This window comes from Sciurus carolinensis, chromosome 6 (assembly GCF_902686445.1).
Source record: "Sciurus carolinensis chromosome 6, mSciCar1.2, whole genome shotgun sequence".
NCBI lineage: Eukaryota > Metazoa > Chordata > Mammalia > Rodentia > Sciuridae > Sciurus > Sciurus carolinensis.
Genome location: NC_062218.1, coordinates 49,399,656 through 49,416,854, shown reverse-complemented (window position 1 = coordinate 49,416,854; position 17,199 = coordinate 49,399,656). Strand labels below are relative to the sequence as shown.

At 36.1% G+C, this 17,199-nt stretch overlaps 1 protein-coding gene across 5 annotated transcripts in view; it reads left to right on the top strand.

The window, feature by feature from the left end:
• Ercc8 (ERCC excision repair 8, CSA ubiquitin ligase complex subunit) overlaps nucleotides 1-17,199 on the top strand; it is a 56,229-nt gene that overhangs the window by 22,660 nt on the left and 16,370 nt on the right. For all 5 annotated transcript variants that reach the window (XM_047555113.1, XM_047555114.1, XM_047555115.1 and 2 more), the window contains 5 exons: nucleotides 2,102-2,183; nucleotides 3,843-3,911; nucleotides 5,030-5,096; nucleotides 6,437-6,537; nucleotides 7,918-8,042. In XM_047555113.1, coding sequence (XP_047411069.1) covers nucleotides 2,102-2,183; nucleotides 3,843-3,911; nucleotides 5,030-5,096; nucleotides 6,437-6,537; nucleotides 7,918-8,042 — 444 coding nt within the window. The remainder of the gene's footprint in view (nucleotides 1-2,101; nucleotides 2,184-3,842; nucleotides 3,912-5,029; nucleotides 5,097-6,436; nucleotides 6,538-7,917; nucleotides 8,043-17,199) is intronic.

The window sequence follows — 17,199 nt, the reverse complement described above, 5'->3', positions numbered from 1 at the left end:
CAGCGAGATCATTCGTCCTTTGGTTTTTTGAGATTGGCTTATCTCACTTAGCATGATATTCTCCAATTTCATCCATTTGCCTGCAAATGCCATAATTTTATCATTCTTTATGACTGAGTAATATTCCATTGTATATATACACCACAGTTTCTTTATCCATTCATCAATTGAAGGACATCTAGGTTGGTTCCACAATCTGGCTATGGTGAATTAAGCAGCTATGAACATTGATGTGGCTGTATCTCTGTAGTATGCTGATTTTAAGTCCTTTGGGTATAGGCCAAGGAGTGGGATAGCTGGGTCAAATGGTGGTTCCATTCCAAGCTTTCTGAGGAATCTCCATACTGCTTTCCAGAGTGGCTGCACTAATTTGCAACCCCACCAGCAATGTATGAGTGTACCTTTTCCCCCACATCCTCTCCAACACCTATTGTTGCTTGTGTTCTTGATAATTGCCATTCTAATTGGGGTGAGATGGAATCTTAGGGTAGTTTTGATTTGCATTTCAGAAGACCAAGATTAATAGGACAAAAAAAGAACAACAAAGCCTGCAAAGACAATGAAAGGAGTAACCAAAGAGTAAAAGTAAAATTAGGAGCATACGAGCATATGACACCAGTGAAAGAGGTTGTTTTAAAGACAGTGGAGTGGTCAGCTGTGTTGAACATTGCAAACAAATTAGGTAAAATAAGGTTACCCATGATATTGGAAGAGTAGTGTGAATACAGTAGTGAAATAAAATTTCAGTGAATTTAGAAGTATATGGGAGGTAAGGAATAAAAGATAGACAAAGTTTGGATTTGAAGAGGAGTAAAGAAGACTAAGGAGAATATAAGGTGAAAGGTATTTAGAGTTTTAAAATTTTTTTTTTATCTTGGAAAAGTAGGAAAATAAGAGACGTGAACTTTTAATACTATTAGGAATGAGCCGGTAGGGAGAGAAATCATAAATACCTGGGAGGTAATCTGTAGAGTGAGATTGCTGAAGGGGATCTGAACAGAAGTAGAGAAATTAACTTTTGGAATGGGGAGGAATCATTTTTGCATAACAGGTGTGAAGAAGGAAAAAGGATAAGTAGAAGCATGATTTGTTGTTTTGTTGGTAAGACTTTAAGGGAATTCTGATAGAGTGGCTCCTATTTTCTATTTGAATTGAGAAATCAGATGAATGAGTGGGGAGTGGATAAAGTTTGAAATAGCAGCAGAATATTGTGAGGAATACTACTGAAATAGTGACTAGTAGGACTTGCTGTCATGACTTAAAAGTCCAGTTGAAATGAATGATTTTTTTATAATGATGTCAGTCTGCCAATTATAAGATTTTCTTCACCTTACCAAGGTAGAACAGGGATTGGCTAAGTCTGGGACTGTGGACAAGTCTTACTAATGGCCTCTTTTTATAAATAATATGTTACTGGAACACAAACATGCCCATTAGTTGTCTGTAGCTGTTTTGCTTCTACTGTGGCAGAGATAACTATATGTTTCTCAAAGCCTACAATTTTTGCTGTCTGATCCTTTACAGAACAAGTTTGTCAACCCGTATGTAGATTAACCTAGATATAGGTTCAGAAAAGGTTGCCATTTGGAATCATTCAGAGTCGTCTTGACAAATGGAAGGATAATAGCAAAGGATGGAAGATGCTGGCAATTGACGTGTTGGACTTTGGAACCCAAGCTGGAGAGGAAAAGAAATGGACAGGGTGAACTGCTGATAGGAGTCCTAGGGTTTATTAAAATGTCTTGAGATTTGGGGGAAAAATCAAAATGATTATTGTCATGGATAACTGAAAGATATGGTTTCAGAGGAGGAGAAATTCTAGGACAGCAGTGTCCTGAGGTAGCTGAGGCGGTAGGGAACTGAAAGGCAGATGGCTAACTAGATCATCCATGTGGATACCGAAAGTCCCTTAGAGTGAATGGAGAGGAAGATGGTGAGCCAGGTAGTTGTCTTTTCTTAATTTCTGGAATTTATTATATACTCAATTTAATAAATTGCTAATAGTCAATTTAAGAATTGCTAAAAATGTGGGAAAAAGAAAATTTGTTCCTTTGTTTTTATCATTAGCACTTATACTTTTTAAATATCTTTTCATTATCAGATTGCAGATGTATTTAATTTTGAGGAAACAGTTTATAGTCATCATATGTCTCCAATTGCAACTAAGCACTGTTTGGTAGCAGGTTTGTATGTATTCTTTTGTCTTTTAACATACTGAAGGTTTTCTCTCTTTTTTATCTAGTTAGCTTTGACAGACATTTTAATCCAGATGATGAGAAAGTTCTTTTTTTAATTTCACTTGCAGTACTGGGGATTGAATCTAGGGGTGTGGTACCATGAGGCATATCCCCAGCCATTTGTATATTTTGTTTTGAGACAGGGTCTCCCTAAATTGCAGAGGTTGGCCTAAAACTTGCCATTCTCCTGCCTCTTGAGTTGCTGGAATCACAGGCATGCACCACAATTCCCAGCCATGCAATTCTTTTTTTAAAAAATATATGCTACTGTTTATATTCAGTTCAACAGATAATGTGCAAGTCAAGCACTGTGCTAAGGGCTACTAGATGCAAAGATTAAGAAAGAGTATTTCTAGATTGGCATAGTATCACGCCACTGTAATCCTCCTATTTCAGCCTCCCAAGTTGCAAGAACTAGGGAGGCTGAGGCAGGAGAATCACAAATTCCAGGCCAGCCTCAGCAACTTAGCAAGACCCTCAAAAAATAGAAAGAGCTGGGGATATTGCTCAGTGCCAGTACTTTAAAAAAAAAAAAAAAAAAAATCATGTTTTTGTTCCCTAACAAGTTGCGTTTAAATCACTAAAGTCTCAAAATATTTTTTTCTTTTTTTCTTTTTTTTGGTACTAGGGATTAAACCCAGGAGTGCTTTACCACTGATCCACATCTCACCAGCCCCTTTAAAAGAAATTTTTTTTTTTTTTTTTTTTTTTTTTTTTAAGTTTTGAGACAGGTCTCACTATGCTGCTGAGGGCCTCACTAGATAACTGAAGCAGACCTCAAACTTGAGGTCCTCCTATTTCAGCCTCCCAAGTTGCAGGGTTTACAGGCATGTGCTACAATGCTCAGCTTGAAGATTTTACATGAACAAACTTTGGCAACTTTTCCCATTTGACTTTATAAAACAAGGAAGTTAAAATTTAAAATCCATTTATATGAAAGCATGTGCAATGTTTTCATATGTAAAGAAGAAAAATATTTTTCTAGTATTGGTTGTCTGTTCACGGCGATTCTATTATTTCCATGGACTATGTGAGTCTCTTGACCTCTAGGCATTCAGATGCTTCATCTATAAAGAAAAACTAGACACTAATTTGTTTTTCAATCTGTGTACATTTTCTGTGAATCTCTTATAAGGGGAAGTATATCTTTAACTTGGAAAAATTAAGCTGTTAAAATAAATGATCTGATGTGAAAAATATGGAATAGAATTATACATACATACTTAAATTTCCAAGATAAATTTCCTGGTCTTGATATTGTACTTTAGTTAACTAAGTGATTTGAGGAATCTGAGTGAAGGGTACACAGGCCTTTCTATGATAGCTTTGCAGCTTCTTGCAAATCCTAATTATTTTAAAATTTAAAACGATACAATAATAGAGTTCTCTTACTACTAGTTATACTATGTATAATTATAATAAAATAATTTTTATGATTTTAAACATTAGGGGTGATTTGAAATGTATATTTGGCATACATTTTTATGTCTATGCATGGATATAGTGAAAATATCATGATTCCTAGTAGTGTGTTGTTGCTTTTGATGATGATTTATAAGAAAATTATGTTAAGCCGGGTTTTTTTGTTTGTTTTTGTTTTTACAGTTGGTACTAGAGGACCCAAAGTAAAACTTTGTGACTTAAAGTCTGGATCCTGTTCTCACATTCTGCAGGGTATTTTTTTTTTATTTGAAACAACTACTACTTTGAGTAAACCATTCAATAAAAAGAAACATTACTAACAATGTGTTCTTTGTAAATTGACGTGAGTGATGTATTTTGTGCTAGTTGTTAAAAGTCAACAAGGAAATAAGGATCCTTCTGTGCATTATTCTTATAAAACTGAACTATTGAGGAGATCTTTGTATGAAGAGTGGCCATAGGGGAAGCTCAAAGGATATGGAAAATAGGTCTAACTCAAAACCTTATGTTATTTCTACATTTAAAAAAATAAATTGCTCATGAAACTATGTCCACAGTTTATGTTGTGAGCATTGCTTAATATTGCTTTAATGAGTAAACATTGTTCTTAATATTCAAGTGCATTTTTTCTCATTACAAATATTTTAGAAAAAAATTGAACAACTGGAAAAAGTATATTAATTTATATTTTTGCTACTTTTTATCAGTATTAGATTGTCTAATTCTAAACAATGAAGAAATGAAATATAATTCAGAAATGTACATTTTTATTCATCTCTGAGGAATATATGATAAATATATCAAGAAAATTTGAAATGTTTATCTTTTTTTATATTATTATGAATTTCTATTGAGGTAAGCTTGGCAGAAGAATATGTCAGGTTTGAATATTTCAGTTAGATAACAGGGAACTAAAATGTTAAAATCATCCTAGGAACCACTCACTTGTGCTTTCTAGAAAAAACTTTATACAAGTGCTTTCTTACAATCAAGAATTTTTGTTATAATTTTATGAACAATTAGGAAATATTTTTATTCCTTTTAAATGTTTATCTTATATGTTTTATTGTGTGACTTTTTAACATAGAGGTAAGTAATTACAGTTGAGTTGTATGAATTGACTGACATAGGCTAACAACTGCATTTTTTAATAAGATTCACTTGTTCTGTCCTTTCCAGAGTAAAATTGGTCCTTTTATATTATATACTATGTGTTTAAAATTCCCCACACCCTTCATATTTACATTTAAGCATAGATCATTATAAATGTGAAAAAATGATAATATCCATTCACTCCTAATGTTTATGATTACTTTATCTTCTGATTTTTTGAATACGGTGTAAGACTTTTCATATAGTTGTATTTGCAGGTCACAGACAGGAAATCTTGGCAGTTTCTTGGTCACCACGTTATGACTATATCTTGGCTACTGCAAGGTAAAATGTAACTTATTTGATTTTGTTGTTTATGTTAGTAATTAATAAGCATTTTAAAAGACTATTTATGTAGGATACACATTTTAGAATATATAGTTATTAATTAGCCCTTGAAAAATGAAGTATTTTTATAGATTTTAATTCATATCACTAAAAAAATTTGCATCGTAATCCTAATCCTAACTAACCATCTTAAAGGTATTTGTCTTTTAGAATGGAGAAAACACCATATAGTAATGCAAATCGACTAGCACTACTAATGAAAAAGCTGTGTGGTATTATTTTTGCACACAAAAGTACAACACTGTATTAATTTATTAGTGGCATTTTTATTCATCTTCTTTAACCCAGAATTATTTCTACTCTAATACAAAAAAATCCATTCATTCATTGATGCAACATTTAATTAAATTCAACATTTAATAGCTACTACCATGTGCCAAATATTGTTGTAGGACCACAGAGGTAATTAAGACTTTATAGAGCTAAGAGTCTAATGAGGGAAAAATTAGTGATCACAGGACATTCGGAAAGATGCTTTAGTACAGGTATATCTTTGGTAGGTGTAATATAGGAAAAGAAAGCAGAAGCATTTGACTATGAAAGGGTCAAAAGGTTTGGCAGATTATTTGTTGTGGAAAGAGTATTGAATATTTCTTACGATGGGTAGAAAGTACCAGTAGAGAGAAATAGGTGAAGATAGAACCAAAGGGATATTTAAAAAAAAGAAAAAAGAAAGAAAGAAACTGTAAGTAAATAGCAGAAAGAACAGTAGAAAGAAGGGAACAGGGGGAGGGAAAGGGGAAGTACAAGGGACTGAATTAGAACAAATTTCATTCCATGCTTTTATAATTTTGTCAAAATGAATCCTTATTTATACTAAAAAGAACCAATAGAAAAGAAAATGAAGATACATTGTCCTCATTTATTCACCTTATTCTCAATTTTTATATAAAAAAGGAAAATCACCAAATTTATGCTGAATAGATTCTTAAGGTGAAATTAGTTAACTGCTTTATTGTCTAGATAGCATTTGAATAACAATAATAGAAAAGATGTAGTAACAAACTTATAAGGACCTAGTGGGGAAAAGATGCTCTTGTAATTAAAAATAGCATAAAAGCAGATTTTTTGTCCTTCCTTTCTTTGCTATTTTTTTCATCTTCCTGCCACTGTTGTGTGTTGCTCATTTGTTGAAAAGGCAAAAGAATAACAATCCAATTGTACAAATACATTTATGTTAATATAATGAAAACTGTGTGTCAATGCTAGAAAGGTAGGTGAAGGGTACAATCATTATTCTAGGTGCATATATTCAATTACTGTTAATTTCTTCCTAGTGCTGATAGTAGAGTAAAACTATGGGATGTGAGGAGAGCATCAGGATGTTTGATTACTCTTGATCAGCATAATGGGAAAAAGTCACAAGCTGCTGAATCAGGTAATGAAGATCATATTAATATAGAAATAAGACAATAGTAGTTTTATATTAAGGTTTTTAAAGTGAAGACAAATAATAAATATATGATATATATATATGGTAAACTATGATTTTTTGAAAGACTTTCACCATGAATCACCTTTTAAATTACTTAAACTAAATTATGGTTGTCTTTCTCAAAAATACAAATAAATATGGCCTTTCCTTTTGTCTCCAAATTTTCAAACAGAAACTTTTCTAAATTAATTTGCTTTACTGGTTTTTTCTTTTTCCTCCAGTGAGGCTAGCTATACAACTTAAATGCCAAGTAGGAAGCCACAATAAATTACAGAAACAGAAGTATTTTATGCCATTGTGTTAGCATAAAAACTGCAAGTTGTATTAAATGCAAGTCAGCTGCAATCCGTGACAATGTATCTCAACAGCATTTTTATATTAGAAATTAATTCTTATGTAAAAACATTCACTCAGTTAATCCTGGGGACTGGGGATATAGCTCAGTTGGTAGAGTGCTTGCCTCAAAAGCACAAGACCCTGGGTTCAATCCCAGGCACTGCAAAAAAAAAAAAAAAAAAAAAAAAAGAATTAATTCTGAACTTGAAGTATAATAGATGAACTACATAAAACATTGTTCTCATAATCTTTTTAAAGTAAACAGACTTAGGAATTAATGCTTTCTCAAACTTCCTAATTTTGGAAGTGATAATAAATTTTCATTTGAGATGAACAGTTATCCTTTCTGTTAAACTTTTTTATTTTTGTTTTTGTTTTTGTTTTTGTAGCAGGGATTGAACCCAGAGTCACCTCTTAACCCCTGAGCTACATCCTCAACCCCTTTTATTTATTTATTTATTTTTTTTGAGATGGGATCTTGCTTAGAGCCTTGCTAAGTTGCTGAGGCTGACTTCGATTTGAAATCCTCCTGCCTCAGCCTCTGAGCTGGTTTTACAGGAATGTGCCACCATGCCCAGCTGTCTCTGTTAAACTTTTCTTAATGGGAAACACTGTTGATTTTTAAGAATCAATGGAATGATTTTTTTGATTAGAAATGGAATTAATATGTAAGAGGAATGAAAGGTGATTAAAGGTTTAGTGTTAAGCTATGCATTTAATTGAATTTGATAGCATATTTGCTAAAAGTAATTACATTTGGCAAGATCTTTCCCCCTTTGATTTTCCTGTTTTCTTCTATTCTTATGGTTCTGATTCATATAACCTATCATATTCAAATAATCTGAAAGGTTAGTTAATTTTAAATATAATCAACATATATATTTTTAATAACTCAGTTATTCCTTAATATGTTTAAATAATTTCATCTTTAAGAATTAAATATATGCCAAATACAGGAAAAGAACTAAACTGTATTTTTCATTGCAGCAAACACTGCTCATAATGGGAAAGTTAATGGCTTATGTTTTACAAGTGATGGGCTTCACCTCCTCACTGTTGGTACAGATAATCGAATGAGGCTCTGGAATAGTTCCAATGGAGAAAATACACTAGTAAGAGCTATTTATGTGCCTTTTTGGATATAAATTAAAGAAGTAGATCTGTGACATATACTTTGTGTTTTTCTATAGATTTAACTCCATTTCTTGAGTTTGAATAATAGCTATTTTTAGACAAATATATTTTCCCACTATGCAAACTAATAATTTTCAAACAACCCACCTTCATCCAACCCCTGCTATGTTCCCCGTACTCAGTGGAGAATCATTGTTCACTGTGGCTCTGTTCCTAATGGGAGTATGTTATATTGCTCATGTATGTTGAAGAATAAAATATTGAGAATTACTGATAAAAGTAAAGAGCATGAAATTAAATATTCAAGTTTTATACTATAAATGACTCATAAATAAAACTCAAAGTGAGTATTATACCAGAATATATAATGCTTTATTTAATACTAGAAAATACTGGAATAATTGTGTTTTGAAAGTGTTAGATTCTCATGTAGTAGTTAACTTGTAGTACTTGTTTTTATGTATGTTGTAGTCCTTACCAGATAAACCAATGGTTTAATAACTTTCAGAATAAACTTTCATTGAGTTTATATACCAGATACAGTTCTGATAATAATTAGTATTTAATATATGTGCAGGAATATATGTTAATCATTGAATCAACATTGTAATGATAGATACTATTACAATACCCACTTTACTTGAGGAAAATTATATATATAATGGTTATGTAACTTGCCTGGGTTTACATACCTAGAAGGGAACAGTTTGACTCTAAATTCTACCATAATTCCGATTATATCCAGACTCCTTAAAACATGTATGGAGGTGTTAATTATAGTCCTTTCTTTACACATCCTTTCTGCTTAGTAATTCTCTTTAAAATACTGTCACTTTGATTTTTAATGCTAAAACTACTAAGAGATCAAAAGTGTGTCTAGAATACTTAAGCATTTGCTAGACCCTTTTATCCCCCATGCTGGGGATGAAACCCAGGCAGGGCAAGTGCTCTGCCTCTGAAAGCCAACCCAACTTCTGTCTCAACTTTATGATTCTCTCATGTCTCAGGCTAGAAACCCCAGCCTTAGAATTTATAAGTAGAAAAAAAAAAAAGATAGACTCTTTCATTCCTTATGTTCTACCATGTCCTCTGTCTTTCCTTTTTACCCATTTTTTAAATAAATACTTAGTAAGCACTTACTTATTTGCCAGGCAGTATTATATAACAGTGAATAAAACAGAAAAGACCTATCCTCAAGAAGCCTCCAGTCCAGGAAGAGGATGAAAGATATCAATCCATATATAGATAGATACAGTTAGATAGTGTGAGCATTGTGAAGAAAATCAAAGTAAGGAAAGAAGCACAGGAAATATTGGGAAGTTGGAGTTGCTGTATTTCATAGGACAGCTAGCGTAGGTCTCATTGAGAAGGTAACATTTGACCTGGAGGAAATGAGGAAGTAACCCATTGGTAATTACTTAGGAGGGAGAGCATTCTAAGCAAAGGAAGGAAAAAAGTAGAGTCTGAGGTGGAAGCATGCATGGGATGCTCAGGGAATAGCTAGGAAGCTCTTGTGTTGGAAGTGAGGAAGAGTAACAGGAAAAAAGGAACAAAAATGAACGGGATACCAGAGGCCTTAGAGGCCTGTGTAAGGGCGTAGGCTTTTCTCAGGGTGAGGTGGAAAGCCCCTGAAGGCTTTTGTTTGAAGTAGTGACAGGATCATTCTAGAAAAGTGTTTAGGCATCTGTGTCACTGTTTAGTGTGATAAATATATATGTTACTGAATGTATATACATTGTTAATGTAGATATATTCCATTTGTCTCTCCTTGAAGGTGATATTTGTATCCTGTGGGATTTTGCTAGTAAGTCCACATCTAGAAGAGTGGATTGGACTGGATAATACATTTTTTTTTTCAAGTTTATGAGTATTCACTTGTTTTATATCTTTTTTTTTTATTGTAAACAAATGGGATACATGTTGTTTCTCTCTTTGTACATGGAGTAAAGGCATACCATTTGTGTAATCATAAATTTACATAGGGTAATGTTGGTTGATTCATTCTATTATTTTTTTCCCTTCCCCCAACCCCTCCCAACCCTCTTTTCCCTCTATATAGTCCTTCCTTCCCCCATTCTTGCCCCCCTCCCTAACCCTAACTCTAACCCTAAAACTAACCCCTCCCACGCCCCATTATGTATCATCATCCACTTATCAGCGAGATCATTCTTCCTTTGGTTTTTTGAGATTGGCTTATCTCACTTAGCATGATATTCTCCAATTTCATCCATTTGCCTGCAAATGCCATAATTTTATCATTCTTTATGGCTGAGTAATATTCCATTGTGTATATACACCACAGTTTCTTTATCCATTCATCAACTGAAGGGCATCTAAGTTGGTTCCACAATCTGGCTATGGTGAATTGAGCAGCAATGAACATTGATGTGGCTGTATCTCTGTAGTATGCTGATTGTAAGTTCTTTGGGTATAGGCCAAGGAGTGGGATAGCTGGGTCAAATGGTAGTTCCATTCCAAGTTTTCTAAGGAATCTCCATACGGCTTTCCAGAGTGGCTGCATTAATTTGCAGCCCCACCAGCAATGTATGAGTGTACCTTTTTCCCCACATCCTCGCCAACACCTGTTGTTGCTTGTTTTCTTGATAATCACCATTCTAATTGGGGTGAGATGGAATCTTAGGGTGGTTTTGATTTGCATTTCTCTTATTACTAGAGATGTTGAACATTTTTCCATATGTTTGTTGATTGCTTGTAGGTCTTCTTCTGTGAAGTGTCTGTTCATTTCCTTAGACCATTTGTCGATTGGGTTATTTGTAGTCTTGGTGTAGAGTTTTTTGAGTTCTTTATAGATTCTGGAGATAAGTGCTCTATCTAAAGTATGATTGGCAAAGATTTTCTCCCACTGTGTAGGCTCTTTCTTCACATTGCTGATAGTTTCCTTTGCTGAGAGAAAGCTTTTTAGTTTGAATCTATCCCAGTTGTTGATTCTTGCTTTTATTTCTTGTGCTATGGGAGTCCTGCTTAAGAAGTCTGGTCCTAAGCCGACATGTTGAAGATCTGGACCTACTTTTTCTTCTATAAAGTGCAGGGTCTCTGGTCTGATTCCAAGTTCCTTAATCCATTTTGAGTTTAGTTTCGTGCATGGTGAGAGACATGGGTTTAGTTTCATTCTGTTGCATATGGATTTCCAATTTTCCCAGCACCATTTGTTGAAGAGGCTATCTTTTCTCCATTGCATATTTTTGGCCCCTTTGTCTAGTATGAGAAAATTATATTTATTTGGGTTTCTGTTCATGTCCTCTATTCTGTACCATGGATCTACCTGTCTATTTTGGTACCAATACCATGCTGTTTTTGTTACTATTGCTTTGTAGTATAGTTGAAGTTCTGGTATTGCAATACCCCCTGCTTCATTTTTCCTGTGAAGGATTGCTTTAGCTATTCTGGGTTTCTAATTCTTCCAGATGAATTTCATGATTGCTTGTTCTATTTCTGTAAGGTACGTTGTTGGGATTTTAATTGGAATTGCATTGAATCTGTATAGCACTTTTGGTAGTGTGGCCATTTTGACAATATTAATTCTGCCTATCCAGGAACATGGGAGATCTTTCCATCTTCTGAGGTTTTCTTTAATTTCTTTCTTTAGTGTTCTGTAGTTCTCATTGTAGAGGTCTTTCACCTCTTTTGTGAGATTGATTCCCAAGTATTTTATTTTTTTCAATGCTGTTGTGAATGGGGTAGTTTTCCTAATTTCTCTTTCTGAAGATTCATCGCTTATGTATAAAATGCCTTAGATCTATGTGCATTGATCTTATATCCCGCTACTTTACTGAATTCACTAATGAGATCTAAAAGTTTTCTGGTGGAATTTCCTGGTTCCTCTAAGTATACAATCATATCATCAGCAAATAGGGATAGTTTGAGTTATTTTCCTATTCGTATCCCTTTAATTTCTTTGGTCTGTCTAATTGTTCTGGCTAGAGTTTCAAGGACGATATTGAAAAGAAGTGGTGAAAGAGGGCATCCCTGCCTTGTTCCTGTTTTTAGGGGGAATGCTTTCAGTTTTTCACCATTTAGAATGATATTAGCCATGGGCTTAGCATAGATGGCCTTTACAATATTAAGGAATGTTCCCACTATCCCTATTTTTTCTAGTGTTTTGAGCATGAAGGGGTGCTGTATTTTATCAAATGCTTTCTCTGCATCTATTGAAATAATCATGTGATTCTTGACTTTAAGTGTATTGATATGGTGAATTACATTTATTGATTTCCTGATGTTGAACCAACCTTGCATCCCTGGGATGAAACCCACTTGATCATGGTGCACTATCTTTTTAATATGTTTTTGTATGCGATTTGCTAAAATTTTGTTGAGAATTTTTGCGTCGATGTTCATTAAGGATATTGGTCTGAAATTTTCTTTCCTCGATGTGTCTCTGTCTGGTTTAGGTATCAGGGTAATATTGGCTTCATAGAATGAGTTTGGGAGGGTTCCCTCTTCTATTTTATGGAATACTTTGAGAAGTATTAGAATGAGCTCTTCTTTAAAGGTTTTGTACAACTCGGCTGAGAACCCATCTGGTCCTGGACTTTTCTTTGTTGGTAGGCCTTTGATGACTTCTTCTATTTCATTACTTGAAATTGGTCTATTTAAATTGTGTATGTCATCCTCGTTCAGTTAGGCAATTCATATGTCTCTAGAAACCGGTTGATGTCTTCGAAATTTTCTATTTTGTTGGAGTATAGATTTTCAAAATAGCTTCTAATTATGTTTTGTATTTCAGTCGTGTCTGTTGTGATACTTCCTTGTTCATTCCAAATTTTAGTGATTTGGGTTTTCTCTCGTCTTCTCTTTGTTAGTGTGGCTAAAGGTTTATCAATTTTGTTTATTTTTTTGAAGAACCAACTGTTTATTTTGTCAATTTTTTTGTATTGTTTCTTTTGTTTCAATTTCGTTGATTTCAGCTCTGAGTTTGACTATTTCCTGTCTTCTACTACTTTTGGTGTTGGTCTGTTCTTCTTTTTCTAGGGCTTTGAGCTGTAGGGTTAGGTCGTTTATTTGTTGAGTTTTACTTCTTTTATTAAATACGCTCCATGAAATAAATTTTCCTCTAAGTACTGCTTTCATAGTGTCCCAGAGATTTTGATATGATGTTTCTTTGTTCTCATTTACCTCTAAGAATTTTTTAATTTCCTTCCTAATATCTTCTGTTATCCATTCATCATATAATAGCATATTGTTTAATCTCCAGGTGTTGGAGTAGTTTCTGTTTTTTACTCTTTCATTTATTTCTAATCCATTATGATCTGATAGAATACAAGGTAGTGTCTCTCTCTTCTTGTATTTGCTAACATTAGCTTTGTGGCATAATATATGGTCTATTTTAGAGAAGGATCCATGTGCTGCTGAGAAGAAAGTGTATTCACTCTTGGTTGGATGGTATATTCTATAAATGTCTGTTAAGTCTAAATTATTGATTGTGTTATTGAGATCTATGGTTTCTTTGTTCAATTTTTGTTTGGAAGATCTGTCCAGTGGTGAGAGAGGCGTGTTAAATCACCTAGTATTATTATGTTATGGTCTATTTGGTTTCTCAAATTGAGAAGGATTTGTTTGACATACATGGATGAGCCACTGTTTGGGGCATAGATGTTTATGATTGTTATATCTTGCTGATTTATGCTTCCCTTAAGCAGTATGAAATGTCCTTCCTTATCCCTTCTGACTGAAATTGGCTTGAAGTCCACATTATCTGAAATGAGGATGGATACTCCAGCTTTTTTGCTGAGTCCATGTGCATGGTATGTTTTTCCCCATCCTTTCACCTTTAGTCTATGGGTATCTCTTTCTATGAGGTGAGTCTCTTGCAGGCAACATATTGTTGGATCTTTCTTTTTTATCCAATCTGCCAGTCTATGTCTTTTGATTGATGAATTCAGGCCATTAACATTCAGGGTTATTATTAAGATATGATTTGTATTCCAGGTCATTTGGTTCATATTTAAAATTTTATTTATTTATTTATTTATTTTTTGACACAACTTGGTTCCTCCTTTATTTCACAGTTCCTTTAGGATAATTCCTCCCTTTGCTGATATGCTTCTTTGTTTTTTATCTCTTCCTCATGGAATATTTTGCTGAGAATGTTCTGTAATGCTGGCTTTCTTTTTGTAAATTCTTTTAGCTTTTGTTTATCATGGAAGGATTTTATTTCATCGTCAAATTTGAAGGTAAGTTTTGTTGGGTTTAAGATTCTTGGTTGGCATCCATTTTCTTTCAGAGCTTGAAAATGTTGTTCCAGGCCCTTCTAGCTTTTAGGGTCTAGATTGAAAAATCTGCTGATATCCGTATTGGTTTCCCCCTGAATGTAATTTGGTTCTTTTCTCTCACAGCCTTTAAAATTCTCTCTTTATTTTGTATGTTCGGTATTTTCATTATAATGTGCCTTGGTGTGGGTCTGTTGTAATTTTGTGTATTTGGAGTCCTATAAGCCTCTTGAACTTGATTTTCCATTTCATTCTTCAGATTTGGGAAATTTTCTGATATTATTTCATTGAATAAATTGTTCATTCCTTTGGTTTGTTTCTCTAAGCCTTCCTCAATCCCAATGATTCTCAAATTTGGCCTTTTCATGATATCCCATAGTTCTTTCAGATTCTGTTCATAATTTCTTACCATCTTCTCTGTTTGTTCAACTTTGTTTTCAAGGTTAAATATTTTGTCTTCAATATCTGAAGTTCTGTCTTCCGGTGTTCTATCCTATTGGTTATGCTTTCTATGGAGTTCTTAATTTGGTTTATTGTTTCCTTCATTTCAAGGATTTCTGTTTGGTTTTTTTTCAATATCTCTAACTCTTTATTGAAATGATCTTTTGCTTCCTGAATTTGCTCTGTTAACTGTCGATTGGTGCGATCATTCAATGCCTGCATTTGCTCTTTCATCTCATCGTTTGCTTCCCTAATCATTTTAATTATGTACATTCTGAACTCCCTTTCTGTCATTTCTTCTGCCATGCTGTCGTTGGATTTTATTGATGTAACATCTAAATTTGTTTGGGGCATTTTCTTCCCTTGTTTTCTCATATTGTTCAGGAATCAGTGGGTCATTAAGATATTGCAGATTTCCTCTATTGACTTATAATGTCCCTGAAGATTGCTAGTATATCCCCTCTTATCCTTCAGTAGCCTGAAGTCTTGGAGGAAGTTGATACTGCGGTGCTCCACAAGGAAGCTGCCTCTCTAGGGGTGGTGACCCTCAGGTGGGGTATATTCCCTGCTAGTGGGCAGAGGTGCCTCCAGTTGTTGACCAATGGTCATCCAACGGGGAACTAGGCTGCGGGCTGAGGCATGGCGTGTTTGTTCCTGTGTCTCTGGTTTTACCGTCCCTGTGGGAAAACCTCACCCAGCAGGGAAGACTCACCCGGTGGGGAGGTCTCGCTGGTCAGTTCCCCTCCTAGAGGTTCCCCTCAATCTACAACTACCACCTGGGCTGGGCTGTCTTCCTCTGCAACGTTCCCAGGGGCCCGGACCTACCTCCTGGGCCTGGGAGCCTCACCCTCCGCAGGCGAGTCTCCTTAGGCTGCTTCTCCGCAGAGAATCTGCCCGCCGCCCTGGAAACTTCACTCCGCCCCAGGCGTGTCTCTGTGCAGCTCTTCCAGCAAGAAGCCGCCTAGCTCCTGGGACCCTGCTCTGCACCTAATCGCCTGGCTATGCGGTCCCTCCTTTGAGCCGCCACCTGGAGCCCCATACAATAGCTCTGAGACCCAGAGACCCGCCACACACCTCTTCCTCCGGACAGCCGCCCGGTGTTCTGACGCAGTCACTAGGAGTCCAAGCAACTCACTTCACGTCTCCTCCTCCCGCCAACCGCCCGTAGCCCTAGGCAGTCACTCCGAGTCCAAGTGACCCACCCTGTTCCTCCTCCTCCTCCTCAGGGTAGCCCCCCGGGTGTTCAGGAGCAGTGGCTCAGAGACCAAGTGACCCACTGCGCTCCTCCTCAAGGCAGGCCTCCGGTGTTCAGGAGCGGTCGCTTTTAGTCCAGTCAACTCACCACTCGCCTCCTCCTCTGGCAACCACCTGTGGCTCTGATGCAGTCACTCCTAGACCAAGCGACCCGCCGCACTTCTCCTCTTCCTCCGGGCAACCCCCCGGTGTTCAGAAGCGGTCGTTATGAGTCCAAAGAGCTCGCCACACAGCTCCTACTCTGGCAACTGCCTGTGGCTCTGATGCAGTCACTCCTTAGACCAAGAGACCCACCGTGCTTCTCCTCCAGGCAGCCCCCCGGTGTTCAGAAGCGATCGCTCTGAGTTCAAACAGCTCGCCACGCAGCTCCTCCTTAGGCAGCTGCCCGGAGCCCCAGTGGTCGTTCCAAGTCCAAGCGCTGCGCTCAGCCGCCTCCTCTACGATGATCCCAGTTGTCCGTGTTTACCAGCTCCAGCGGGGGGAGGGGTGTCTCGCCGAGCAACTCTACTTCACAAAGTTCCCTGCGTTCCAGGGCTACCGCCCCATCTGGGACGCCTCCCCAACGGGAGAGACTCACCTGGCGGCTTTGAGTTGGTCCCAAGTCTCTCACTATCTCCTCTTTTGAATCTTGCGTCCTGGAGCAACGTGAAATGCAGCCGCCCTCTAGTCCGCCATCTTGCAAATGTCTTTAACTAACTTCCGTAGACCCAGGTGCGGCCTCTGAGCAGTTCCTGCCAGGGGAACTACAGCACGTGCTCCCAGCCCTCCCCTCCCCCACCACGCTCCTTTCCCCTCTGGCACAGTGGTTTTTGATTGGTATAGTCTAGATTGTGTTTCTTATTCTATCATTTACTAGCTAAGAGACCTTGATCATATTACTTAGCCTTTCTGAGGATTTTCTTTTTGTATAATAATGCCATCCGTCTTGTAGTATTGTGTTGAAGACTATGTGAAATAATACATGTAAAACACTTAGCACATTATCTGGTACAGCAATTATTGATATTCCGTAAATGTTATCTGTCATTATTATTAATTTTTATGATGATAGTTGTTTGACAATAAAATGAGCTGCCTTGTGATAGGATTTCTCCTTATTAAAGAGACGGATGTTCTTCTTGGGGCAACAAAAGAAATTCATATTTCCTATCCGAAATCTATGACATCTATCAAAATACCACCTTTGAGACATCATAGCCAAAAGTAGCCT